General features: G+C 38.4%; 1 protein-coding gene across 1 annotated transcript in view; it reads right to left on the bottom strand.

Annotated features, from left to right (window-relative positions):
- Positions 1-9,825: 9,825 nt before the first annotated feature.
- The window catches only part of LOC106088930 (neuronal calcium sensor 2), a 128,025-nt gene continuing 109,903 nt past the window's right edge, over positions 9,826-27,947 (bottom strand). The window contains exon 4 of the mRNA XM_013254646.2: positions 9,826-10,106. Within this exon, the coding sequence (XP_013110100.1) occupies positions 9,930-10,106 (177 nt within the window). The 3' untranslated portion in view covers positions 9,826-9,929. The remainder of the gene's footprint in view (positions 10,107-27,947) is intronic.

Raw genomic sequence — 27,947 nt, forward strand, 5'->3', positions numbered from 1 at the left:
TACTCTGCTGACCCAACTTTTGAGATCCAAAGATCCCAAGACTGCCGTAATGCATATTTTAGTAAGTAAGTTATTAATAAACTTTCTTATGGCGGGGATGATGCCTATGACCTGCAACTTATTCATGATTGACGTCAGTTTTACATTATTGCAAGCACCTTCAATGTCAAAAAATGCAATGTTGCTTGACAGCAAGAGAGCCCTATGTAGTCGACTAGGTCGTGCTGTTTCAGTGGCTTTGCCTTTACTATATGCATGCTGCTGCCGAGATCTTCAGGGATCTTTGCCTTAAGATATGTTTCTATCGACATCTCAAGAGTCTTCAGCATAAAGGATGACAGAATAATAGGACGAAAATCTTTCGCCTTCTTATGGTAAGCTTTTCCTGCTTTTGGAATGAAAATTACCTTCGTGTTTCTCCATGACACAGGTATATATTACAAGCTGGCGCCACGTTGTCCATTGGAGAATTTCTCAGGAAAGGTGTATCAATGAGTAGTTTTAGTGTTTCCTCACTAGACATAGTCCATACAATCTCCGACTTCTGATTATACCTCACCGTAATAGGTCTCGATGACAGAATTTTCCTTAGTCTAGAGGCCTCAGATGAATCCTCCACGAAGCTGCAGAATTCTACCCAGGATTTGGTCTGAGCCTTTCTAGCTCGCCCTTATATTTTGTTAACTCAGCCTTATAGATCCCCCATATTGTGGTGCTCTTGGGGCTTTTGCTCCGTTGAAGAGTTTTCTGCAGTCCTTCTTTAGACCAACCAACTCTGGGGTCCACCATGGCGGTCGCTGTTTGTCCCTTTGCTTGGCACTAGGACATGCTGGCACAAGCGAGTCAGGACAGGCTAACACAAGCGCCTTCGTCATCCGCTTGACCACTATGTCTATATCCTCCGCAGTTTCCACATCCTTTTCTGGTCCAGAAGGGATAAACGAAGAATTTGGGCCGAAATTTATCCCAACCCGCCTTTTTTCTGTTTAGCCGAGGGACCACTTCTGCAGTATTTTCCCCAAGGCTGAAACTAATATAACGATGATCAGAGAAGCTGTGGTCATCCAACACACCCCAGTCATTCTTTCACTTATATCCGTAGGATACAACTGCTTTAAACTTATTGAGATCTGCGACAGCAGGAATATGAATAAAGCATTTCTCCAGTCACCATAGGCTTCATCCAATATTCGCGTCGATGGTTGAAATATTGGGATTACATTCCCTTAGTCTTCCAAGAATGGATCAAGGATCTGAGGCAATCCTTGGTATCCAACCGTGCGCCATTGGTCGAGAAGGAGTATCATCCATCTTTACTAAATCTAGTGCTGCACCTGGCCAGATCTTACCAATCTTTTTCAGCGCACAACGATACATTTCAATTGAGCGTTGATCCCCCCGCAATTAGTCTGTATTAGGCTCGATACCAGCCTACATTATCACAAACTGGAGGAGACCCAGGAAATTCCGCAAGGACATCGGAGTATACTGATAACAGTCCACTAACTATCCCACGACAATTATTTCTAGGTATACAGCCCTATTCTTCTCCCTTGTCGACAACTGCCATTACCAAGCCATAAACCATAAAATTACATGTGCTATTTTTAAAAGTGATTTTCATTTGTTAGTCTCATTTGTATCACACGATATATACAAGTCTACACGTGTTAAATTTGAAATGTCATATGACACCTACATTCTGTGTAATAGAGCCTTAATCTCAAGGCTGACTACTTCAACTTCTCAATGATTAGCGACAGACTTTATGTCTCCATTTCCCACACATTTAGTTGTTTAAATCCAGGTATTCTTAATCCAAGACAACGTCAATTTCTCATTTAGTTAGGAGGACCTTTCCAGCCGAAGAGGCTTTACAATCTTGCAGATTTATTTATCATTACAGTCATTGTCTGTGCCCGCCAGTAGTTCATCATCACAAGACTCATTTGATTTTCCTTCCACATTCATGTGATGGCCACTGGTGGTGGGAACGCGTCATCCTCAGATGCTTCTGTGGAAGTAACGTCTGAGTTGTCTCCTTTCCCGTTAGCGCACACGTTGATCCAACCGAATGAGTCATGTTCTGCTACAAAACCTCCCCTCGGTTTTTTTTGGGGTAGGAGGATTTCAAGTTTCTATCCAATCCTTTAGGCTTAGCGAAGTCGACTATAGTTTCTCAGACAAGTCTTCAGCAAAAACTGCTGAGCCATTTCCTGAGTCCACAACCTCAACGCTTTTATTTGCCTTTAGTCTCACCTTGTAAAATCCGTAGGACACAGCTCTCCTAAACATGTTAAGGCTTTAGTGGCAGTACATAAAACTGCATGTATTGTACATATACTGCAGGTCTCCGGTTCCATCAGCCTTATATAATCTGCCACTTAGATTTTGACCAAATTAAGTGCTGCTGCAGGCCAAATTTCACCAATTTTTTAAGTGCACAACTTCATTTGTAGGCTGAGCCTTGATCTCAAAAACGCAATTCCGAAGGACTTCAGAGTATACCGATGGTAGTCCATCGACTATCACACTCCGCTGGTTCATAGGTACGCAGACCTTTTCTTTTTCCTTGTCAATTACGGTTGTCACAAAGCTCTTATTAAGCTACTATCACGCTATATGTGTTTGTCTTATGACATATCAAAGTTCGCATTTGTTAAAGTTGCACACATAGTGTAATACGAATAAAACTAACATTTAGCAATCACATTTCAAAATAACACATCTTGTCGATGAGTGAATAGAGCACTCATTTTCACTAAAACATAAAGAAATCTGCTGTTTTTGTTGCAAGTCGGATGAAAGCAGCTTCAAATTAAATTGTTTTAAATTTTAGTAATTTGTACGCATAAAAAATCGACTTTCACTCACATTTTTAGATTATGTCATACGAAAATAATCTATACAAGTGTGATAGCAAAAATGAAGAATAGCATGTAAATTGACAATTTTGACATATTTTATAAATTGCAAAAGTGACATGTCAAGAGACAAACATATATAGTGCGATAGCACCTTTACCGACATTATCAAAGGTTCTTGAACCCTCAATAGTTCGCTTTACTTCTGTTCCTGATAGGATGTTCACCAAGTGACCGCATTTATGGACGACTGATATACCGTTGTCGAATTAAGACATAGACCATCCGGGCTAGCATGGGCTGCTACCAATCTCCAAACCCAATATTACTGAGAATCTTAGGATCAGTCGCACCAACCCTCTCATTAAACTTGAATTTTACATTTTTGGTGTAAAATTGTTTGCATTGAAAGATATTCATAACGAGTGAATTAAAACACCTCCGCTCCACTTAACGGTTTGAATAGGAAACTTAGGTCAGAAAAAATTTTTAAATATAATTTGTTAGTATTTATGTTTATTGTGCACAAAGTACTTATAATAATAAAATGATAAAAGTCATATGTTTCCAGATACCCTAAACATTTTTTTATGGTGCCAACATTTTAGACAACTCTTCATCCTGGAGACAACCTTTAAGGAATTCCTCCTGTGTTAATTGACCATCATTATTTTCATCCATTTTTGAAAAAATATTTTTCGCTCTCTCTTCAGCAGAATCTGCTGGTCTGTTTGAAGAGCACGCACCAAGCATGTCATAAATAGCCTGAAAAATAAAGAGGTTATTTTTGTATTTTCATTATAAACAAAAAAAAATTGAAAGAAAATTAGAAATAATTTTGATTTTTCGGTTCCAGTTAAAACAAATATACTTAAAAATGTGTACATGTAAATATTATGGGCCGCGTCCCAAACTGTATTATTGTAGAACTTCTGAGATTAATCTATTACATAAAAATGAAATTTTAGCAATTTGTTTGTTTGTTTCTTTGTCTTTTCCGTATAGACTCAAAAATGGCTGAACTGATTTTCATGAAATGTTCACGGATGGTAGAGTTTGAGCCCCCGGTGAAAATAGAGTACAACATTTTTTGATATCCGACCCTCTCCATTACCCCTAAAATCGTCAGATCACGGAGATGGATGCACCGATTTAAGCGGAATTTTGTACGTCGCCTTATGGTACCCCAAAAACAAGAAATTCGTTTGAGATTTTGGGGTCAACTAACTTGGGGACGCCCCATCCCAAAACCCACCCGTACGGACATGTTAACCGATTAGAACAATATGGGTATCAAATGATAGGTATAAAGGAGTAGAATACGAACTTGGTATACATATAACCCTAAGTGCTCGGGGGTCCCCCACCAGTACACTTTCACCGCTTTGGGCAACATGGGTATCAAATGAAAGGTATTTAAAAAAGTAGGGTACAAATATGATATAAAAATGTATTCCTTCCCCCATATTTTCCAATTGGGACAATATGGATATCAAATGAAAGCTATTTAAAAGAAGAGTAAGATTATGATATAAAAAGTTATTCCTTGATAACTGAGGAGCCTACCCACGTCCTAAAACCCCCCAGTAGGGCATAGTTACCGATTGGGACAATGATTGGATATAAAATGAAAGGTGTTTGGAAGTTGAGTACACATTTGTAATAAGAACAGACGTCTCAGTCATTGTGTCCGTCATGACAGGTCACTGTCTAATCGAAAAACATGCTGGCAGACTGAAGGTTGGTGCACTACTCCAAAATTTCTTTCATTTGAGCCTTATATTGCTATGGTCGGCAAATAAATTTTTTGGGGGTATGGTGCACCAGATTCGTGCTCTAGTTTCAAATACCTTTAATTTGAGCCAAATATTGTCATTATTGGTTTACATTTTCATTCGGCCACCTTAATTAAGAATACCAAATTTCTATTTTTGAGTTATTATAAACAAACTAAATTTTGCTTAAATCGCCCTACCCATCTCCAAGATCTGGCGTTTTTGAAAATAGGGTAAGGGGATGGGCGGGCCATCTTCTTCATTTTCTTGGTTTTGTTGGTGAATTAGAGTAGCCTAACTCTTTGCCACGAAAGTGGATATCCGATTCATATTGCTATAGTCGGTATATATGTATGGTTTAGGGCGAGTTTATGAGGTGAGACATCCCGGAAACACTTGACAATAAAACAGATATCAGATTTGAGCCCATAATAATCCACCAATATGTCCGGTTTGATGGGTATGGGGCGGCCACTCACGCACTTAGCGCTGAAAATATATCAGCATCATGCTGTAATGTTAAATTCCTTTTATTTGAGCCTCAATTGCAATTGGTTTAGGGGGAGTTTATGGGGTGAGACGACCCCCAAACACTTAGCCTCAAAATTGGATATTAAATTCGTTTTATACTATCAAATACCTATTATTTATTGCCATTGTAGGCCGGTCGAAAACTCTATCCCAAATATGTATACCAGATTCATACTCAACTCCCAAAGACTTTTCATTTGATACCCATTTTGTGTCGTTGGACATTCATGACGGTTTAAGGTGTTTTGGGATTGGGGAGGAGATGTGTACTCAACTTCCAAATACCTTTCATTTCATATCCATATTGTCCCAATTAGTAAATATGGCCTGTTGATGCGTTTTGGGGGGTGGGAAGACCTCTTAGACGCTAAGGAAATCAGGTTTGTACTCAACTTTTAAATACCTTTCATTTGACACCCATATTGTCCAAAGCGTTGAAAAAGTCCTGTTGGGGGGTTTTTGGGGGTGGGGGACCCTCCCGAACACTTTGGGCAAAATTTTTATACCAAGTTCGTACTCTACTCTTAAATACCTTTCATTTGATATTGTTCCAATCGATAAACATGTCCGTCCGGGTTGCTTTTGGGATGCGACGCCCCCCAAGGTTATTTAACCCAAAAATGTTATACCGGGTAGCATAATTTGGCATACAAAATTTCGCTCAAATCGGAGCACTTATCTCAGAGATCTGGCTTTTTTGAAAATTGAGGTATGGGGGATATTAAAAATTAGGGAACAGAGGTAAATTTCTCACAAATCTCAGCGCCTCCTTTTTATAGCTGTGTCCGAACGGCGTGCCGCACTGCAACAACACCTCTTTGCGCAGAGGTTAGCCTATGACGTTGAACACCTGGTTTTGAAACCTGGCGAGAACACCAGAAAAAAATTTTCGACGGCAGTTATCCCCTCTAAATGCTGGCGACATTTGTAAGGAACTGTGCCATTTGCAAAAATGGTGTGACAGCCATCTAAAAACTTCTTCAAAAAATTGCATATCCATTTAAATTCTCACAAAAAGGATCACAAACAATTCTGCTTCCATGTTATTGATTTTGTTGGGTGTCGTTGCTTGTCTTATGGCGTCCAATAGAATGCGGAATATTTCGCTATCAATTAAGACAATTTTCGTGCGAATCGAATCAATTCTATGCTTTAGAGGCGAGACCGGCCAAAACTTTGTAATACAGTAGTTTTGTCTTTTTATACCCTCCGCCGTAGGATGGGGGTAAACTAATTTCGTCATTCTGTTTGTAACATCTCGAAATATGAGTCTATGACCTCATAGAGTATATATATTCTTAATCGTCATGACATTTTAAGTCGATCTAGCCATGTCCGTCCGTCAGTCTGTCTGTCGAAAGCACGCTAACTTTTGAAGAAGTAAAGCTAGGCGCTTGAAATTTTGCACCAGTATTTTTAATTAGTGTAGGTCGGTTGGGATTGTAAATGAGCCAAATCGGTCCATGTTTAAATATAGCTCCCATATAAACCGATCTTGGGTCTAAGGATTTTGAACTTTTGGGCAGATTTGACCCCGGAAATCGAGGCTTGAAAATACCATACAAAAATTAATGAAAAATTTTCATTAATATAACCATCAACCGCCAAAGAATAAAAAAGAATTGCAATCATTATTACACCAACCAAGTTCATTAGCTGAATGATTGACTTTGGCATAATGAGAAACATTAAAAAAATACTTAAAATACTTTCGGTAAAAATAAGAATGTGGACAGTGCATGAGAAAGTGTGGGTAAGAAAGTATTAACGTATCGAGTTCATTGATACAACAGCTAAGTACGTTAATGTTTGTAACGAAAAATCATTCTATTAATGTTAAAATTAATATACCTGTTGATGTTACACTGAAAGAAAACCCGTTTGTCATATTAACGAACAGCGTTCGTTGATGTGCATTCATCAATACAACGAAATTTTACTTTTATACAATGAAAATTTTCGTTGGAATAATGAATTCAATCGTTGACGTTGTTTTACCGAATTTCGTTAATCGTTGTACCTATTACGGTTTTTATTGCAAAATCTTTTGTTTGTTTGACAGCTGTGTCGTTTCCGATTGCAGACGTATAGCATTCGGAGTAGCCTGTGTAGTAAATTTCCTAGCGCAATTAAGGGAGGGTCGGTATTGTCCTCAAGACTCGAACCAATTGTCTTCGTCAAAAGCCTCTGCAGACCAGTCGGTTAGTGAAGCCTGAAGCAGCCGTTCAACAGTCGGGGTTTCAGCAACAGACAAAACACTGACAGAAATACGACGGTACTCTTCCAATACAGGCTGGTATTTTTTATTCAAGTTGTTGGCAAATAGTTTTGAAACCATTTGGTATCAATTTAATACCAGATGAAGGAGGTTAGTTAGATTTGACGGCGTTACATTTGTATTCCTGTCACCGCGGCAAAAGTGTTGTTTAGCTTTGGACTTGAAATAGTGACGCTATTATAAAGTGTTTGTTTTAATACTATTTTTGAGTGTGTAAAAACGTGTTCAAATACTCGGCAGTTGTAGACATAGATATAGTACAAACACTAAGGACGTTATCTATATCAAAAACATGATAAAGTCTCTTGTGTGGTAAAAGATAATGTGTAGGTGTAATTATGTGAAAACCACTTCTGGTTATAAATGGATGTGGAATCAATTGCATAATACAAAAAATCGAGGTTGGGAACGGTGTAATATAATTTTTTGTAATTATTTAATTCTAACTATTAACATAAATAATCGAAATAAAATAAGATTAAAATCATTTCCATTGTTTTTTTTATTATAGTTCATTAGGGATTGCATATTCAATAACGTTTTGGTATTAAAACCAATAGCGGTTTTGTACTTAAACCGTAACAGATTGGTACTTAAACCAATACCAGTTCGGTAAGTCTTCGGAGTCCATTCCAAGCATACTCCCGGGATCTAGATCTGCCGCTATTATCGTTGCTATTCTTGAGTGGCTTTAAATTTTTTCCGTTAATAACTACTCATTACTAAAAATTTTGGCAAATCAAAAGAAAAACACTTCCACTCAACGGTTGAAATGTTGCCAAATAGTACCAAGAACAACAATACATACTTTACCACTTTGATACGACTTATCGAAAATGTCTAAAAGCCCAATTTTGACAGGTTTTGCTCAATGAAATAAGCTATTATGTTGTACTTCTGAGCTTCTAAATGTACGAATTAAGAAAATTCATCAAGTCAACTAATATGTACTCTCAAGGTGTACCTTTATCCCAATTTTGAGAATTCTAGCTCAATCCGTAAATAAATACCATTTCGTAGTATTTTGTACTTTTTACCATAAATTACTACGAATTTTAGAAACATTTTTGCCGCCCAATGTACCGCCCAAGGGTACCATTTGGTACTATTTTGAACCCTGGTACATAACCGTTCGAATTTCAGAGAAAACTTCAAGATGCCCGATATATAATGTCAAGATGTAATTGTATCCCAACTTTGAAAGCTTTAGCTCAATTCGCAAAGAAATATCAATTTTGTACTCTTTAGTAAATAAATGTTCGAATTAGTCGCCCAATATATACTGTCAAGGTGTAGCTGTATCCGAATTATGAGAGCTCTGGCACATTTTTTACTATTTTGAACATTTTGGTACATAACTCTATGAATGTTAGAAAAATCTTTAGGTTGTTTCAATTCAAGAATTCTTAATCAAACCTTCTCAGCCGAAGTGGCTTTATTTATCCTTATCGTCATCGTTTGTGCCCGACAGTTGTTCATCCTCACAAGACTCACTGTCTTATTTCTCTCCTTTCCCGTTAGCGCACACGTTGATCCAACCGAATGAGTCATGTTCTGCTGCAAAACCTCCCCTCGGTTTTTTTTGATGTAGGAGGATTTCAAGTTTCTATCCAATCCTTTAGGCTTAGCGAAGTTGACTATAGTTTCTCAGACAAGTCTTCAGCAACAACTGCTGAGCTATCTCATCGCTTTTATTTGCCTTTAGCCTCACCGTGAAAAATCCGTAGGACACAGCTCTCTTAAACAAGTTAAGGTCTTAGTGACAGCCGGAGTTTAGTACATGTACTGGTTCCATCAGCCTTATAAATCTGCCACTTAGATTTTGACCAAACTAATTTCTGATCCAGCCAAATTTCACCAATTTTTTAAGTGCACAACTTTATTTGTTGGCTGGGCCTTGATCTCAAAAACGCAATGCCCTAAGGATTTCAGACTATACTAATGGACAATCGTAAGTAACTTGGCAATTTTGACATACATGATGAATTGCAAAAGTGACATGTCAAGAGACAAACATATATAGTGCGATAGCAGCTTTACCGACATTATCAAAGGTTCTTGAACCCTCAACAGTTCGCCTTACTTCTGTTCCTGATAGGATGTTCACCAAGTGACCGCATTTGTGGACGACTGATATACCATTGTCGAATTAAAACATAGACCATCCGGGCTAGCATGGGCTGCTACCAATCTCCAAACCCAATATTACTGAGAATCTTAGGATCAGTCGCACCAACCCTCTCATTAAACTTGAATTTTACATTTTTGGTGTAAAATTGTTTGCATTAAAAGATATTCGTACCGAGTGAATCAAAGCACCTCCGCTCCACTTAACGGCTTGAATAGGAAACTTAGGTCAGAAATAAAATTTTAAATATAATTTGTTAGTTTTAGTTTTTATTTTTATGTTTATTGTGCACAAAGTACTTATAATAATAAAATGATAAAAGTCATATGTTTCCAGATACCCTAAACATTTTTTTATGGTGCCAACATTTTAGACAACTCTTCATCCTGGAGACAACCTTTAAGGAATTCTTCCTGTGTTAATTGACCATCATTATTTTCATCCATTTTTGAAAAAATATTTTTCGCTCTCTCTTCAGCTGAATCTGCTGGCCTGTTTGAAGAGCACGCACCAAGCATGTCATAAATAGCCTGAAAAATAAATAGATTATTTTTGTCTTTTCATTAAAGAAAAAAAATTTATAGAAAATTAGAAACAATTTTGATTTTTCTGTTCCAGTTAAAACAAATATATCGTACTTAAAAATGTGTACATGTAAATATTATGGGTCGTGTTAAAACTTCTGTGATTAATAAAAGATAATACATAGTACAAACTTCGACTTTTCGCCCAACAGCTGTCAAAAAGCATGTCATGAACATTTCATTAGGGAACAGGGGCAAACTTCTCACGTATCATTGAGCGCTGTCCGATTGAAGTTAAATCTCACTGATAAGAGCCTCCTTTTTATAGCTGAGTCGGAACGGCGTGCCGCACCGCAACACCTCTTTATAAAGTTAAAACTACTCCCCAAAGAGGTCAGTAGCGCAGAGATTAGCCTATGACGCTGAACACCTGGGTTTGAACAGCAGAAAAAATTTTTAAGCGGTGGTTATCCTCTCCAAATGCTAGCGACATTTTTAAGGAACTATACAATTTGCAAAAATGGTGTGACAGCCATTTAAAAACTTCTTTAATTATTTGCAAATGCAATTAAATTCTCACGGAAAGGGTCACAACAACTCTGCCTCAATGTTATTGCTTTTGTTGGGATCGCTGTGATTTTTGTTTGTGTTATGCCGTCCAATAGAAATTTTAAACTTTTGGGCTGATTTGACCACGGAAATCGATGTTTGAAAATACCATACAAAAATAAATTAATAAAACAGACATTTTCGGTAAAAATAAGAATGTGGACAGTGCATGAGAAAGTATGAGTAAGAAAGTATTAACATATCGAGTTCGTTGATACAACAGCTAAGTACGTTAGTAAAATTAATTTTATATTTAGAAGATGTGATCGTTGTAACGAAAAATAATTCTATTAACAACACAAAGTCGCTTTAATAATGCTGTTGATGCTACACTGTTGATTTTACACTGAAAGAAAAACCGTTTATCATATTAACGAACAGCGTTCGTTGATTTGCATTCATTAATACATCAAAATTTTAGGTTTTAACTATGAACATTTTCGTTGGAATAGTGAATTCTATCGTTGACGTTGATTTTCTGAATTTTGTTAATCGTTCTACCTATTACGGTTTTTGTTGAACATTAGTTTATACCAAATATGTTAATAAAAAGAAAGTTAATGATCCTTAAAACTTTGAGTTCACTTTCAAGACATTTTAGAAAATAATTCACTTATGCATGTTTGTTCAAATATATTTTTAGCAGCGACTTATTTGGTCGTTTTGAGTTTTTTCGCAGACTGGGTTTTGTGTACTTAAAATATGGATAAATTTGACCCTTTTTCACTGTCTTAATATTTATATAGATAAAAAAAGTCAAATGTAAATGAAATTAAAAAAAAGATCCCATATACGGCCGTGTACAGACTGCGCTGATATAAACAAGTAAAAGCGTGCTAAGTTCGGCCGGGCCGAATCTTATATACCCTCCACCATGGATCGCATTTGTCGAGTTGTTTTCCCGGCATCTCTTCTTAGGCTAAAAAGGATATGAGAAAAGAGTTGCTCTGCTATTAAAACGATATCAAGATATGGTCCGGTTCGGACTACATTTAAATTATATGTTGGAGACCTGTGTAAAATTTATTATAAATTATAAAATTTATTATTTATTTATATGGGATCTGTATCGGGCTATAGACCGATTCAGAACATAATAAACACGTTTGTTGATGGTCATGAGAGGATCCGTCGTACAAAATTTCAGGCATATCGGATAATAATTGCGACCTCTAGGGGTCAAGAAGTCAAAATCCCAGATCGGTTTATATGGCAGCTATATCAGGTTATGAACCGATTTGAACCTCATTTGACACAGTTGTTGAAAGTAAAAATAAAATATGTCATGCAAAATTTCAGCCAAATCGGATAGGAATTACGCCCTCTAGAAGCTCAAGAAGTCAAATCCCCAGATCTGTTTATATGACAGCTATATCAGGTTATGGACCGATTTCAACCATACTTGGCACAGTTGTTGGATATCATGACGAAATACTTCGTGCAAAAATTCATTCAAATCGGATAAGAATTGTGCCCTCTAGAGGCTCAAGAAGTCAAATCCCCAGATCTGTTTATATGACAGCTATATCAGGTTATGGACCGATTTCAAACATACTTGGCACAGTTGTTGGATATCATGACGAAATACTTCGTGCAAAAATTCATTCAAATCGGATAAGAATTGTGCCCTCTAGAGGCTCAAGAAGTCAAGACCCAAGATCGGTTTATATGGGAGCTATTTCAGGTTATGGACCGATTTAAACCATACTTGGCACAGTTGTTGGGTATCATAACAAAACATGTCGTGCGAAATTCCATTCCAATCGGATAAGAATTGCGCCCTCTAGAGGCTCAAGAAGTCAAGACCCAAGATCGGTTTATATGGCAGCTATATCAGGTTATGGACCGATTTAAACCATACTTGGCACAGTTGTTGGATATAATAACAAAACACGTCGTGCAAAATTTCATTCTGATCGGATAAGAATTGCGCCATCTAGAGGCTCAAGAAGTCAAGACCCAAGATCGGTTTATATGGCAGCAATATCTGGTTATAGACCGATTTGAACCCTACTTGGCACAGTTGTTGGATATCATAACAAAACACGTCGCGCAAAATTTCATTTCAATCGGATTAGAATTGCGCACTCTAGAGGCTCAAGTAGTCAAGACCCAAGATCGGTTTATATGGCAGCAATATCAGGTTATGGACCGATTTGAACTATACTTGACACAGTTATTGGATATCATAGCAAAACGCGTCGTGCAAAATTTCATTCCAATCGGATAAGAATTGGGCACTCTAGAGGCTCAAGAAGTCAAGACCCAAGATCGGTTTATATGGCAGCTATATCAAAACATGGACCGATATGGCCCATTTACAATACCAACCGACCTACACTAATAAGAAGTATTTGTACAAAATTTCAAGCGGCAAGCTTTACTCCTTCGGAAGTTAGCGTGCTTTCGACAGACAGACGGACGGACGGACAGACGGACGGACATGGCTAGATCGACATAAAATGTCGCGACGATCAAGAATATATATACTTTATGGGGTCTCAGACGAATATTTCGAGTAGTTACAAACAGAATGACGAAATTAGTATACCCCCTATCTTATGGTGGAGGGTATAAAAATACTTAATCGTAATAGGAGATGTATGTTCTCCTATTTCGTTAGTAAGTATTAAACTGAAAAAAAATTACAATAATATTTTGTATCTTAAAAGTAGTGTGGATCTGGAAAATATAAATCAAATTGGTACTGTGAAATCAGCGAATCTATAGAACTTCTTAATATGGCGGTAACGGTTATAAACCTTAACGACTTATCTACAAATTGCAACATTTGAGCTGAAAATTAGTTATTGTATGTTTTCTAAGCATAGACTTTGCAATATGTTTATTAAGATTTATTTACAGTAAAAATTTAAAAAATTTCATTCCAACAATTAATCATTCATCATCAATACAATCATCACTGATCATAAATACAATGATCGATGCTCATCCAAACTATGATCTGCGATCATCAATTCAACGATTACATTTTCGTTATTTGTACAATTTAGTTAATTAATACAACGATTGGATTTTATTAATACAACAATTTATGTAATAAATACAAGGAATAACATTTCGTAAATACAATGAAAACCAATTTTAAACAATTATGATCGTAAATACAATGAACAGTCGTCATTAAAGAAGCGACTGTGTTTCGCAAATATATCGATTGAACTACCATACTTGCAAATTACCCTCGTTATGAATACAATGTAACAGATTTCAATGCATTAATGAAATTGTACGTTGGTTCAATATTAACATCATATTTCAATAATATAACGATCATAATCGTTCATAGTACGAACATTTTTCTTTCAGTGTATATGCATATGAAAATCAGTTCTATTAAATTTTGCATAAAAAGTTCAACGTGTACGTGAATAGAAGCAAAATTTAGTGAAAATGGTGATATATTTCTAAATATTGTAGGTCGTTAAATGAAATATCATAACAAAACACGTCGTGCGAAATTTCATTTCAATCGGATAAGAATTAGGCACTCTAGAGGCTCAAGAAGTCAAGACCCAAGATCGGTTTATATGGCAGCAATATCTGGTTATAGACCGATTTGAACCATACTTGGCATAGTTGTTGGATATCATAACAAAACACGTCGTGCAAAATTTCATTCTGATCGGATAAGAATTGTGCACGCTAGAGGCTCAAGAAGTCAAGACCCAAGATCGGTTTATATGGCAGCTATATCAAAACATGGACCGATATGGCCCATTTACAATACCAACCGACCTACACTAATAAGAAGTATTTGTGCAAAATTTCAAGCGGCTAGCTTTACTCCTTCGGAAGTTAGCGTGCTTTCGACAGACAGACGGACGGACGGACATGGCTAGATCGACATAAAATGTCGCGACGATCAAGAATATATATACTTTATGGGGTCTCAGACGAATATTTCGAGTAGTTACAAACAGAATGACGAAATTAGTATACCCCCCCCATCTTATTGTGGAGGGTATAAAAATACTTAATCGTAATAGGAGATGTATGTTCTCCTATTTCGTTAGTAAGTATTAAACTGAAAAAAAAAATTACAATAATATTTTGTATCTTAAAAGTAGTGTGGATCTGGAAAATATAAATCAAATTGGTACTGTGAAATCAGCGAATCTATGGAACTTCTTAATATGGCGGTAACGGTTATAAACCTTAACGACTTATCTACAAATTGCAACATTTGAGCTGAAAATTAGTTATTGTATGTTCTCTAAGCATAGACTTTGCAATATGTTTATTAAGATTTATTTACAGTAAAAATTTTTAAAAATTCATTCCAACAATTAATCATTCATCATCAATACAATCATCACTGATCATAAATACAATGATCGATGCTCATCCAAACTATGATCTGCGATCATCAATTCAACGATTACATTTTCGTTATTTGTACAATTTAGTTAATTAATACAACGATTGGATTTTATTAATACAACAATTTATGTAATAAATACAAGGAATAACATTTCGTAAATACAATGAAAACCAATTTTAAACAATTATGATCGTAAATACAATGAACAGTCGTCATTAAAGAAGCGACTGTGTTTCGCAAATATATTGATTGAACTACCATACTTGCAACTTACCCTCGTTGTGAATACAATGTAACAGGATTCAATGCATTAATGAAATTGTACGTTGGTTCAATATTAACATCATATTTCAATAATATAACGATCATAATCGTTCATAGTACGAACATTTTTCTTTCAGTGTATATGCATATGAAAATCTGTTCTATTAAATTTTGCATAAAAAGTTCAACGTGTACGTGAATAGAAGCAAAATTTAGTGAAAATGGTGATATATTTCTAAATATTGTAGGTCGGTAAAATGAAATTCGCATTTGAATGATTGGCCGTTAAAAGAGTAATTTGAAGAGATTTGTATTATTTTGGCAGAAATAACTAATTCGCTCTTAAACGACTGGCAGGTAAATCAAAATTAAAGTAGCAATCAAGGCGGTTTTAAAAGGGGCTCTCGCGCGAACTGTTAGCAGCCGGCCAGTTTGACGGTATTAAGATTTTTGTTTGAATTCTCTTTGTTGTTATCTTCTTTCTAGCGTATTCTCTGCTCATGTACGCACACTTATACACATACAAATTTATTTATGTGTGTTGGCAAAACGTCGATCACCTTGATGGCGGATTGCACCTTATGATTTGTGGTTGTTATACAAATGAGACCACCTTAAATTGTTTTTTTAATGCGCGCACTGTATGCCACTCCACCTTAGTGCTTTTTGAATATTAATATAAGCTGTGTTTTATTTTAACCATATAGTTAGGTTAGGTTTAAGTGGCAGTCTGTCGTCAGACTCACATTGACCTTTTCGTTCATAGTGATACTATCAGAAGTTCTAGTTCCTATAGTTGAACCATCCAGATCGCTTTAAAAAGCCCAATAACTTGCGAATGTTCCCATCCACTAAATCAGACAGGTTCTCAAAGAAATGAGAACCTAAAGTTGAGCTCCTTCTGACTGCTAGTATTGGACACACACACAGAAGGTGTTCTATAGTCTCTTTTTCTTCGCTGGCAACCTTCAGTCTGGCAGTATGTTATCCGATTAGACAGTGACCTGTCATGACGGACACAATGACTGAGACATCTGTTCTAGCCAATGACAGCAAAGCGGTAGACCTACTCGAGTCCAGATTAGGCCATATAGTTTTGGAACGCTCACAGCCCCCTCTTTGTGACCATTCGTTGTCTTTCAGGCCTGGTCCTGAAAACTAAGCTTATATGTCCCTAGAGGCATACCGACAGATTCCAGTACCCTGCAATGTGTAGATTTGTTCCTAGTTTCTCAAGCTCGTCCGTTTTACAATTCCCTGGGATATCTCTGTGGCCCGGCACCCAGAACAGATGAAGTTTGAACTGTTCAGCCATCTCGTTGAGAGAACTGCGACGGTCGAAGGCAGTTTGTGTATTCAGAAAAACATTATCCAGGGATTTAATGGTTGCCAGCTATCCGGGAATATATTTATGCCTATCGTCGTAATGAAATTATGTCCTAGCCATTCCACCACTTCCTTAATTGCAAGGATCTTCGCTTGATACACACTGCAGTGGTCGGGTAACCTTGTCGACGTGACGAGTTCTAGATTTGTAATGTACACCCCAATGCCCACTTGATCGTTTAGTTTGGAATCGTCCGTATAGAAGTCCATGTAACTTCTGTTACCAGGGATATCGTAGTTGCAATCGCTTCTATCAGGAATAGTAGTACAGTAATTTTTATCACTGAGCCCGTAGGGTGTAATCCACACTGCCTGGCCGCCACATGACCAACTCGAAAGCTCCATTAACCTCATGGAAAGTAATAGCTGATATTTGTCTAGCCACAATGTCCAGAGGCATAAGATGTAGCATTAAATTCAGTGCATCAGATGGTGTCGTCATCAGTGCGGCTGCGATGCACAAACAAGCCATCCTATGGATCCGGTTAAGTATTGAACAGTAGGAGCACTTTTGGAAGCGCCGTCCACTAGACCACAACACCATATAGCATTATAGGTCTGACAACTGCAATATATACAATACATGACATGCTGTCTAAACCCACAACTTCTGCCAATGGCTCCCTTGCAGGTGTATAGGGCAAGAGTTGCCTTTCTTGCTCTTTCCAAAATGTTGGATTTGAAGTTCAACTTCCTGTCCAGCCAAAAACCCAAGACGACAGACTTGTAACTTGTATCTACTTCTGAACCGCACTACTTCTGTCTTGCACGGAGTTATACCTAGACCACTCCTTCCTGAAGTATATATGGAGTTCCGGGAAACTTTCTCCTAACCCCAATTGCCACGTCATCAGCGTACGCGACCACTTTTACACCCTTTTCTTCCAGAGACAATAATATTGTTAATGGCTATATTCCAAATTAGAGAAGACAATACACCGTCTACCTTTACTATATGCATGCTGCTGCCAAGACAAGCGATCTTCAGGGATCTTTGCCCTAAGATATGTTTCTATCGATCTCTTAAGAGTCTTCAGCATAAGGATGACAGACTAATAGGACGAAAATCTTTCACCTTCGTATGATAAGCTTTTCCTGCTTTCGAAATGAAAATTACCTTCGTGTCCCTCCATCCCACAGGTATATATGACGTTCTGATACAAGCAGAGTATATCTCCCTAAGCCACGAAACCAGTCTATCAGACACTGCTTGTAATTCAACCGATGATACATCATCAGGACCTGGCGACTTAAAGGATTCGAAACTTGTTATCGCCCAAAGAATTTTCGCTCAGACACAATTTCCCTAATAACCTCCGACGAATGCATACCAGTGAAAACCTCATCCGGCGCCACGTTGGCCGTTGGAGAATTTCCCGGGAAATGTTTAACGACGAGTAGTCCTTGTGTTTCCTCACTAGACATTGTCCATACATTCTCTGACTTCTGAATATACCCCACAGTAATAGGTCTCGATGACAGAATTTTCCTCCACGGAGCTGAAGAATTCTACCCAGGATATTTTCTTAGTTCAGCCTTATAGATGTCACAATCGTGTGGTGCTTTTGCTCTGTTGAAGAGTTTTCTGACGTCCTTCCTTAGACCAACCAGCTCTGGGGTCCACCATGGCGGTCGCTGTTTGCCTCGTGGCTTGGCACTAGGACATGCTGACACAAACGAGCCATTCAGGGCCCTCGTGATCCGCTTGACCAGTATGTCTATACCGTCCGTAGTTTCCGCTTCCTTTTCTGGTTTAGAAGGGATATACGTGCAGAATTTGTGTCGAAATTTGTTCCAATCCGCCTTTCTTCTGTTTAGCCGAGGGATCACTTCTGCAGTATTTTCTCCAAGGCTAAAACTAATATATATATCTATCACTTATATCTTCCGATACAAAGCTAATATCTAGTACCTCCTACCTGTTCCTGGTAATAAGGTTGCTTAATCCCCTTAATTACAAATCGGCAGATTGCAACTTATAACATATTCGATAAGCAGCTCACCCCTTCCGTTGACATCCGAAATTCCCCATATCAGGTGATGTGCATTAGCATCACTTCCTACAATGAGGCTCTTCTTCCCTACAGAAGCGGCTTCAACCAGCGACTTAAAGTTTAAAGGCGGCATCTCTGAATCGTGTACCATATATAGAGAAGCTAGCTCATAATGATACTTGTTTATTTCAAGGCTGGCTACTACTAAATCCTCAGTGCATAGCGACGGAAGAAAAAAACATTTAGACAACTCTTTGCAAGAATACAGGCTCTGTGTCTCCCATTCCCCGTACCTTTGAGTAGTTTAACTCCCGAAATTTTTAGTCCACGAACCATTCCTCCACACCCCCATTGTTTCGTGATAAGAACCACGTCAAATCCCCCTGCCATCAGGAGGACCTTTAGTGCCGCCGAAGCGGTCTACTTCAGTTTCCCTAATGAAACTTCAATCAGCACAAGAGACTGACGAAGAGTTGGTAACTATTGTGAATGGCGCCAATTCTTTAACGATGCAAAAGGGACATTTTACTTTAACTTCGGTTTATGGAGACATCTCGACTGGAAATGTTCGTATATACGTTCCTCAGTCTTTAATACAATAAGCTTTTAACTCCATTCACAATCTTTCATATTCCAGTGAACGTGCTAGTTGTCAACAGATTCGTAAAAAGCACATTTGGCCTGGAATGAAGAAGCAATTTTTAAATTGGTCTCGAGTTTGTCTTTCATGCTAAAGATCCAAGATTACCAGATATAACCGACTTACACCCAACCAAATAGATGTTCCCAATCATCGTTTTGATCATATCCATCTACAAATTGTTGTGATGCCTCTGGTTCGAGGTTACAGATATTGCCTCACGATGAAAGATCGTTATTCGCGTTGGCCAGAAGCAGTTCTTGAAAGACATGTCGGCACAAACCATGGCAACAGTAGTTTGGTCAAATTGGAGTTCACGTTTTGGTTGTCCTAGGGTGATAACAACAGATCAAGCGACCCAATTCGAATCTGGATAATTCAGATGGGTTGAAGTACTTCCTACGGTCATGCTTGGTTTAAGAACAAGCTTCCCCAGCTAACCTTTTTATGGCGAACATGTACGAATACCCCACGCTTTATTCAGCCAATTAAATATTCCTGTAGAATCATCAGAAGTTTTAAAGAGCCCAGCCTCGGATCACAACAAATGTTCATATTTAAGAATCTTATGGATTGTTTTTCATGTTTTTCTACGCACAGATGCACTTAGAGAACATATTGGACCAATCGAAATAGTTCAAAGAATTTCAGATCGAATATATACCATCATAATAAGGGACAAGAATGTTAACATATCCACCGATCGTCTGAAACCGGCTTTCATCATCAATAATTCTGAACTATCGGTAAAAGAACATAAAGAACCACTGGTAACACAAGATGGAACGCCGAGATTTAAGACTATTCCATCGCAGTCTCAAAACATGAGATTCACCAGCGATTGATTATGAACTACCACAACTACCTTCAAGCACACAACCATGTTCATCTCGCAAAAGTGTATCGTTCCAATCACTTCCTGACTTGGTCACTGGAGAAGGGGTGGATGTGGCAACCTCGAAGTTGCTAATTCTGAGAGTAAACAAGATGGCAACCCTTCAGCTGCCAGACGAAGACGGCAGCAAATGCAAGTTGCTCGTGATTAGACTTTCGTAAAAGTTAATCGAATTAATTGTCGCACAATTTTATATTAAATAAAAATAGTTGTTGGATTTTTTTGTCCAGCTGAAACATATTAAAAATGTTAAGGCATATGTGATGAGTTAGGGTTAGAAATATAGGCAGTTGGGGTTTACCTTTCTTTCTTCGCTCTACAAATGGTACCCTGGTATGATCCAATGTTCGCCTCAAAAAGGCAGCTTTTTTGGGGCTGATTGGACGGCGTTGAAATCGCGATCTCCATAGGACCACATATGCCTTAACTTTGTTAAAAGGCTTTTATATTGCTTTCTATTCTAAATGGAAGCAAAATGAAAGCTTGTTGGTTTCAGCTAGACAAACAAATCCAACAACTATATGAAACAACCACAATAAAGTAGCGCATAAACGGTTAAATAAAGATATGTAGATGTAAAAAGTTGTTAAGATAAACTTGTGACTTTTATTGGCAACAACAACTACAATGTTATATCATCAAATTGACATTATACTGTTTGGTTGTTTTAAAACGCTCGTCCTGCCAAATGATTTGGTTTTAAACGATGGCAACACTAACACATATCCCATAACTAATTATACAGAAAAAAAAAAACAAAAAAAAAAAAATAAGTCATTTAAATATTAAATAAATGATTGTCCGAGTTCATGAATGTGATTTCATTAAAATCCTAGACAATTTTTTGCGTTCCAGGCCGTCTAATCATTGAATAAATATGTTGCTTCATTCCTCCTTCGGTTTTGTCATTCCAATTAACACAGCATAATTTCTTGAACTAGCCAATGATGACACCATTCGTTTCAATAAACGGCGATAAAAAGCCGCTTAATAAGCATTTTTCTCCATATAAAATAAGCGGGAAAATTCTCTTAATGGGTAAATAAAACACCTCTAGGTTGATTATTGTTAAGCAAAGAAAATAAATGGAACTTTGTCCATGAACATTCCATCCGGCAAACTACTCACATATCGATGAGTGCTGTCCGAATCAAATTTAATCTCAATGATAAGTAGCCTCCTTTTTATAGTCGAGTCCGAGTATCAGAAGGGGATAAGAAACGTTTTTAGGTGTTCTCGCCAGGATTCGAACATAGACGTTCAGCGTCATAGGTGAACACGCCAACTTCTGCGCTACTGTCGTTAAGCAAAGAATGGTACAACTAAATTCGCTCAATATATATGCTGTTTATTGGGGTAACTGACATACACTAATGTAGGTGAAAATTGGTCTGTTTCATATTGCAATCACGCTGATTCGCTAGCTTATGGACAAATAAAACGCTCTTCCCGCGAAATGCTTTGTATTTTAAAGTTTTAAGCAGGGAATTCTATTCAGCTTTCGGAATAGTAGTTTAACAAAACAGAGACGCTGGAGCATACCTTGCATCACTTTATTTGCCTTTTGACTCTCCGACACGCCACCCATGTCGGAGCTGCAACGGCTGGTGAGGAAAGCAAAACAGACAGGAAACGAGGTACTAATAGGGTGCGATGCGAACTCTCACTTCATTTCCTGGGGTAGTACCAACACTATTAAGCGGGACCAAGCCCTGGCAGAGTTCTTGAATACTAAGGATAACACTTATATTTGACACTAATAACACTTAATATTGGTAACACCGCTACCTTTGTTAATAGGATTAGGGAGGAGGTATTAGATGTGACGATATGTTCGGAAAATCTAATCGATTAGGTTCTGGATTAGAGGGCCTCCATGAAACACTCTTTCTCTGACCATCGCTACATTAGGTTTAAAATAGCATGGCCAGCGCCGAATCCGATAAGCTTGCGGAATAAGTTGAAAACCAACTGGACAAAATTCGGAAGGCTACTCAGAAGAAGACTTGGGCTAGATAATTTAGATTGTCAAGTATAGAAGACATTGACGAAAATGTCAACAGGATTACGACTGTACTGGTGGGATGTTTCGAAGATAGTTGTCCTTTTCGGGAAAGGAAATCAGCCCAAGACAAACCCTAGGTGAACGGGGAAATTCGCAGTATTGGGAAAGATGGCCGCAGACTTTTTAACAGAGCACGTCGTAAAAAGGCGGAAGTTTATTGGGATGTGACACGGCTCAAGGAATACAATAAGATTACCAGAGCGGCAAAATGTGCCTCCTGGAAGCTTTTCACGGGAGACATGTTAAGGCTCTTGATGAAAACTCATTTTTCACAGGATACGAAGGGACTCACGGAGACACCGGAGACTTGGAATAATGACGTTGATCGAAGGTTTATATTAACGGAATTTATGGTGAAGGAATCCTTGAGGAGCTTCAAACCATTTAAGTCACCCGGACCTGATGGAATATTTCCGGCGTTACTACAGAAAGAGGCAGACTATCTGGCGCCTCGTCTGGCCAAAATTTTCACAGCCTGCCTAGGACTTGAAATACTCCGAAAACCTGGCAGGTGGCAGGGGTGGTGTTATACCCAAGCCCGGCAAGGCAAGTTATGCGACACCGAAGGCCTACAGACCCATAAACATTAAGTCCTTTCTACTCAAAACCATGGGACGTATTTTGGACACCATGATAAGGAGTATGACAGCCAGCGAACTGCTCAAATACAAACAGCATGCCTATGTCAAGGGAAGGTCGGTGGAGACTGCACTGCACGAGGTTGTGCATAAAATAGAAGAATCTTTCGATGCCAAAACATACACATTGGCGGTATGCATTGACATCGAGGGGGCTTTTAACAATGTGCGGAGCGACACACTGATCCAATCCTTAGACCAGTACTGGGTGAACCCGGTCCTTAGAGAATAAATAAACCATATGCTTAGGAACAGGTGGATGAATTGTGTGTCCCATGGCATAAATATAAGGGAGAAAGTGGCACAGGGCATGTCACAAGGGCACATTTTATCGCCACTCCTATGGGTGACCACCATAAATGACCTATTACGGATGCTGGCTGAGGAGGGATTTGAACCCGTTTGCTACACAGACGATGTTATAATACTTCTAAGGGGTAAGGATCCAAACGAGCTATGCAGAAGGGCCGAAAGGGTCTTGCATATGGCATATGACTGGGCTAGACCCAGAGGTCTCACGAGGAAGACGAAGGTGGGCCAATTTAACTCACCACGTTTCCTCAATAAGACGATTTCGATATCTGACAAGGTCAAATATTTAGGTGTGTTCTTGGACAGGAAACTGAATTGGAAGTGTCACATTCAGGAGCATACTGAGAAGGCTCACAGATGTTGGGCACTATGTAGACGGGCCGAAGGCTCGAAATGGGGCCTGAGTCCTAGGATATTCCACTGGCTTTACAGGAGCGTGATTAGACCATTACTTACTTACGCCTCAGTAGTTTGGTGGACTGCTATGGAGAAAAGTGCAACATAAGGACCATACAATAGGTTCAGAGAACATGTTGTCTTGACTTAGGCGGAGCGATGAGGACCACGCCCACTAGGGCACTGGAGACTATTCTAGATATCCGACATACAGATAAGGTGTGAGGCAGCCACTACGGCTATGAGACTTAAGGCGATGGGAGAATGGATTGAGGATGGGAGCAGCTCATACCATTGCGAAATAATCGAGGCGACGATAGGAAACCTGAAAGGAAGGGAAGAGGTTTCCGATCGGATACCAGAGATGAACCTTGAAGTCGAGTGCGAGGCACTGCTGCCATCGGCACAGTCTTGGATTGACGGAACCCTAGTATTGCCATTGGAAGATCCTGAAAGGGCCTGGGGGTCTACATTGAGAACCCAGGGACTGAGATCTGTTTTAGACTGCCTGACCATAATACGGTCCTGCAAGCGGAGATCCGGGCGATCACGGAATGCGTGAAGTAGTGTGGCGCTAACGCGAGGACGTCGAGTGTTTACATCTGATTTGGCGGTGAAGTCCAGAGGACTGCCATTAATAAACTCGGTTAACCCGAAGCCTTTCGGGACGACGCAGTCCGATGTTGCGCATGCAACATTGTAGAGCAGCGAAACAGTTGGTAGGTCGGTGAAGATCCTATGGGGGGATCCAGATCGTGAGAAGACGGGACTATTACTAAAAAGGAAGCAAGAAGGAGGTCAGTACAGCTATTGGTATCATAACGGAACACATGGGACTACGAGCTAACTTATGTAAGATGGGAAGATGATGAGACGTTGGAGCATTTTCTTTGTCGTTGCCCGGCTTTCGCCTCCAACGGATACCGGTACTTAAGTGGAGACACAATACCAGACATAAACCAACTTAGGGGAGTGGTATTGAAAACAATTAAGGGTTTTGTAAGTAGCACTGAATTCCTAACTTTAAATTTTCTGTTTAGAGGTTACCTTATAGTTTTTAGAGCGCACAACAAGCCGATTACTGGCTTAGATGTATGTCCACAGCGGCATGGGGCGGATTAATATCTGCACCCTCTTTTCAACCTAACCTAGCAAAATATCATAATTGCATGAACCTTTTTGTACAGGCACAATCTGACCTTCATATTACACTTCATTTACTCATTCATTGTTGCAACACATCGACTCTACAACGTATATATATTCTTAATCCTCCTAAAATTCTAAGACGATTTAACGATGTCCCTGTGTCTGTCTGCCTGTCCGTGTGTCACCGTTTTGCACAGATTCGTATTTTGGCCAAACGCAGCATAAATTTTTGAACTAGCCAAATCGGAACATGTTTGGGTACAGCTGCTATTTAGATCGTTTTACCAATTTAGGGTCTTGAGCCGACAAAAAAGCTAAATTTATTATTCGATTATGATGAAATTTGGAGCAATGAGCCCCCAACGCCCCCGATGTCCGAACTAGTATGATCCAGATCGGACCATATTTCGATAAAGCTGTCATTTAGACCGTTCTCCCTATTAAGGGTTTTGAGCCCATAAAAGTTCCATTTATTATCCGATTTCGGACCATATTTACATAAAGCACTCATATAAGCCGATACGCCGATATAAGTTCTTGTGCGCATAGGATGCATTTATTAGCCGATTTCGATAAAATTAGAGACAGTGAGAAACATTAGGTCCCTCTATATCCGAATGAATATGGTTCATTAGTATGCACTGGAGGCGGTAATAGCTGTAATATGCACTGGACGCCGCCGTAGCGAAGAGGTTAGAATTTCCGTTTATGACGCCTGGTACAAATCTCGGCGTAAACATCAGCTGCGGTTACCTTCTTACTAATGCTGGCTATATTTGTGAGATATCCTGCCATGTTAAACCTTCTCTACCAAGTGGTGTCGCTATGCGGCACGCTGTTCGGACTCGACTCGCCGATCATTGTACAGGAAGATAAGCTATTTCGTACTCTTTTACATTTCGGTAATGTACGAAAAAAATATTTTATTCGGCCAACATATATTTCCTTGTTGTACCAACATGCAAAATTTCACAGCTCTATATAGTATCAATTGCCGCACTAAACAATGATTTTCGAATTTTTTTTTCTTTCAACCTTATTTTTTTGAGACGCTCTTTAATTGCACCCAAACTCATTCTTCTAGTCCTTTCGCTTCGCCTTGGGCAAACAGTCACTATTTTCGTACTATTTAGTACTCTTAATACCTAAAGGTACGAATATCAGCAACCCCCGTCTATTCCCGTGCGTATGACCCAAGACTAACATTCGTACCAGATATGATTCTAGCTTTAGCCATTTCTGTAGTGAGCCACACGCCTCTTTCATATATATAGAGAAAGTGAAGAAGATAGATAGCACCTAAATGACCTATAACATTGTACATCATGTGATAATTCAATCTTGAAAGGATTTTGTGACTTCCCATCACATTGTCATCAGCAACAGGCACATTAACTGTTTGCTGGAGGTGAATGGGTGTTGGGCTGACAAAATCCCAACTACAACCAAGGTTCTTAGATTTAAATACGTATTCTATTCTCAAATACTTTTAATTTGAGTCCCATATGGTTTCAACCTGTTAACCTTTTTCTATGTTGTTTGCGTCGTTTTTTGGGAATGGCAGCCCTTTTAAGACTTGGCGCAAAATTTGATATGTTTCTTACTCCCATCTCAAAAGCCTTTTATTTGAGTCCCATATTGTCCCGATCGTTCTGCATGTCGGTTTGGAGGGAATTTTTGTGTAGTGAAGCCTCCCTGGTATGCATCTATACTGATTATTTGATCAAAATTTGACCTAGCTAGCTTTATACATTCAGTTCTATAGTGCTTCTAAAAGACGATAGACGAAGACATGTCAAATTTAGCACATGTAGAATTGTACAGGTCGTGTGATACATATGAAATCACTTTCAGAAATAGCACATTTTTTTTGTTTAGAGCGTGCTCTATATCTTCTGACAAAATCATGAAGAAATCAGCTGTTCGACTATTGTCAGTCGAATGAAAGCAACCCGAAATTAAATTGTTTTCACAAATTTATGATATAACCAAAAATTTTTACGCATAAAAAAATCACATTTGCTCACGTTTCTGTTTAAGCCTATTTCTTATTGGGCTATATGGTCAATTGTTATATCGATGAAAATAAAAACTACTTATTTTATGTGAGGTGCTAGCGAGTTCGTGTGCAATTCTAAAGTTTCACGGCCCTAGGTGGTCCGGACGACTCTGGCAGGCCCCTAAAGTTGGTCACCTCGGTACTCCGAAAAATTGTTGGGGCTGCCGATTTCAAAATCCTTTTTTTGCTGGGTAGTGCTCAAATCCCTACAAAAAATTCCACTTGTTCTGGAGATATTCAACTTTTAATTTTTGTTGTTGCAACTTTGACAGAGATCTGCTTTGTTTTCGCAATTTACGACAATTTAAGACATTTGTTGTTCGATTAAAATTTTTTTGCATGACTTGGATTTATTGTTTGGAAGTCAAAAATGTGATAAAAGTGTATTTTTTTGGCAAGAAAGTACTTTCTTTGATTAGTCTTTATTGAAAAAACTTGCTTAAATACCTTAATTTCTTCATTTTTGTTTGTGAAGAGGATATATAGTAGATGCCTTTAAGACAAGATATGTCAACTTAAACAGGTGCTATATGTACTTCAAAATAGGCAATTTTTTTTATTAAAAAATCGGAAAACCCCATCGCGATTACTTTTTTTAAGGATAATTTTATCTGCAAAATTCAAAAAGAATTGGACACGAACTCGCTAACACCTCAGCTCTAACCATTCAAAATATCAAAGAGATACATCTACCCGTTCTCACACAGCATATTTTTTTATAAGTTTTTTTCGACTTTCTCCCACTGTGCGTCGTGTCCTTAGCATTTTCCAGGGATACGTTTTTATTAATCTAGCAATGGCAACGAATCTTTCTATATATATAAATATGAATTTGTGTTTGTTTGTTTGTGGGTTTGTAAATTTGTTTGATCCGTATGGACTCAAAACGGCTTAACCGATTTCTTTAAAATTTTCACAGATTGTGAGGAATGACCCGGAAGGAGCAATAGGCTATATAATTTATTGATACCGGTAGGGGCGGACCCTCCCCCTTACCCTAAAAGTACGACCCCAAAATAAAAGTGAACCGATCGGGACAATATATGATTCAAATGATAGGTATTCAGGAGTAGACTACGAATTTCATAATAATAA

The sequence above is a fragment of the Stomoxys calcitrans genome, chromosome 1 (assembly GCF_963082655.1).
Source record: "Stomoxys calcitrans chromosome 1, idStoCalc2.1, whole genome shotgun sequence".
Taxonomy (NCBI): domain Eukaryota; kingdom Metazoa; phylum Arthropoda; class Insecta; order Diptera; family Muscidae; genus Stomoxys; species Stomoxys calcitrans.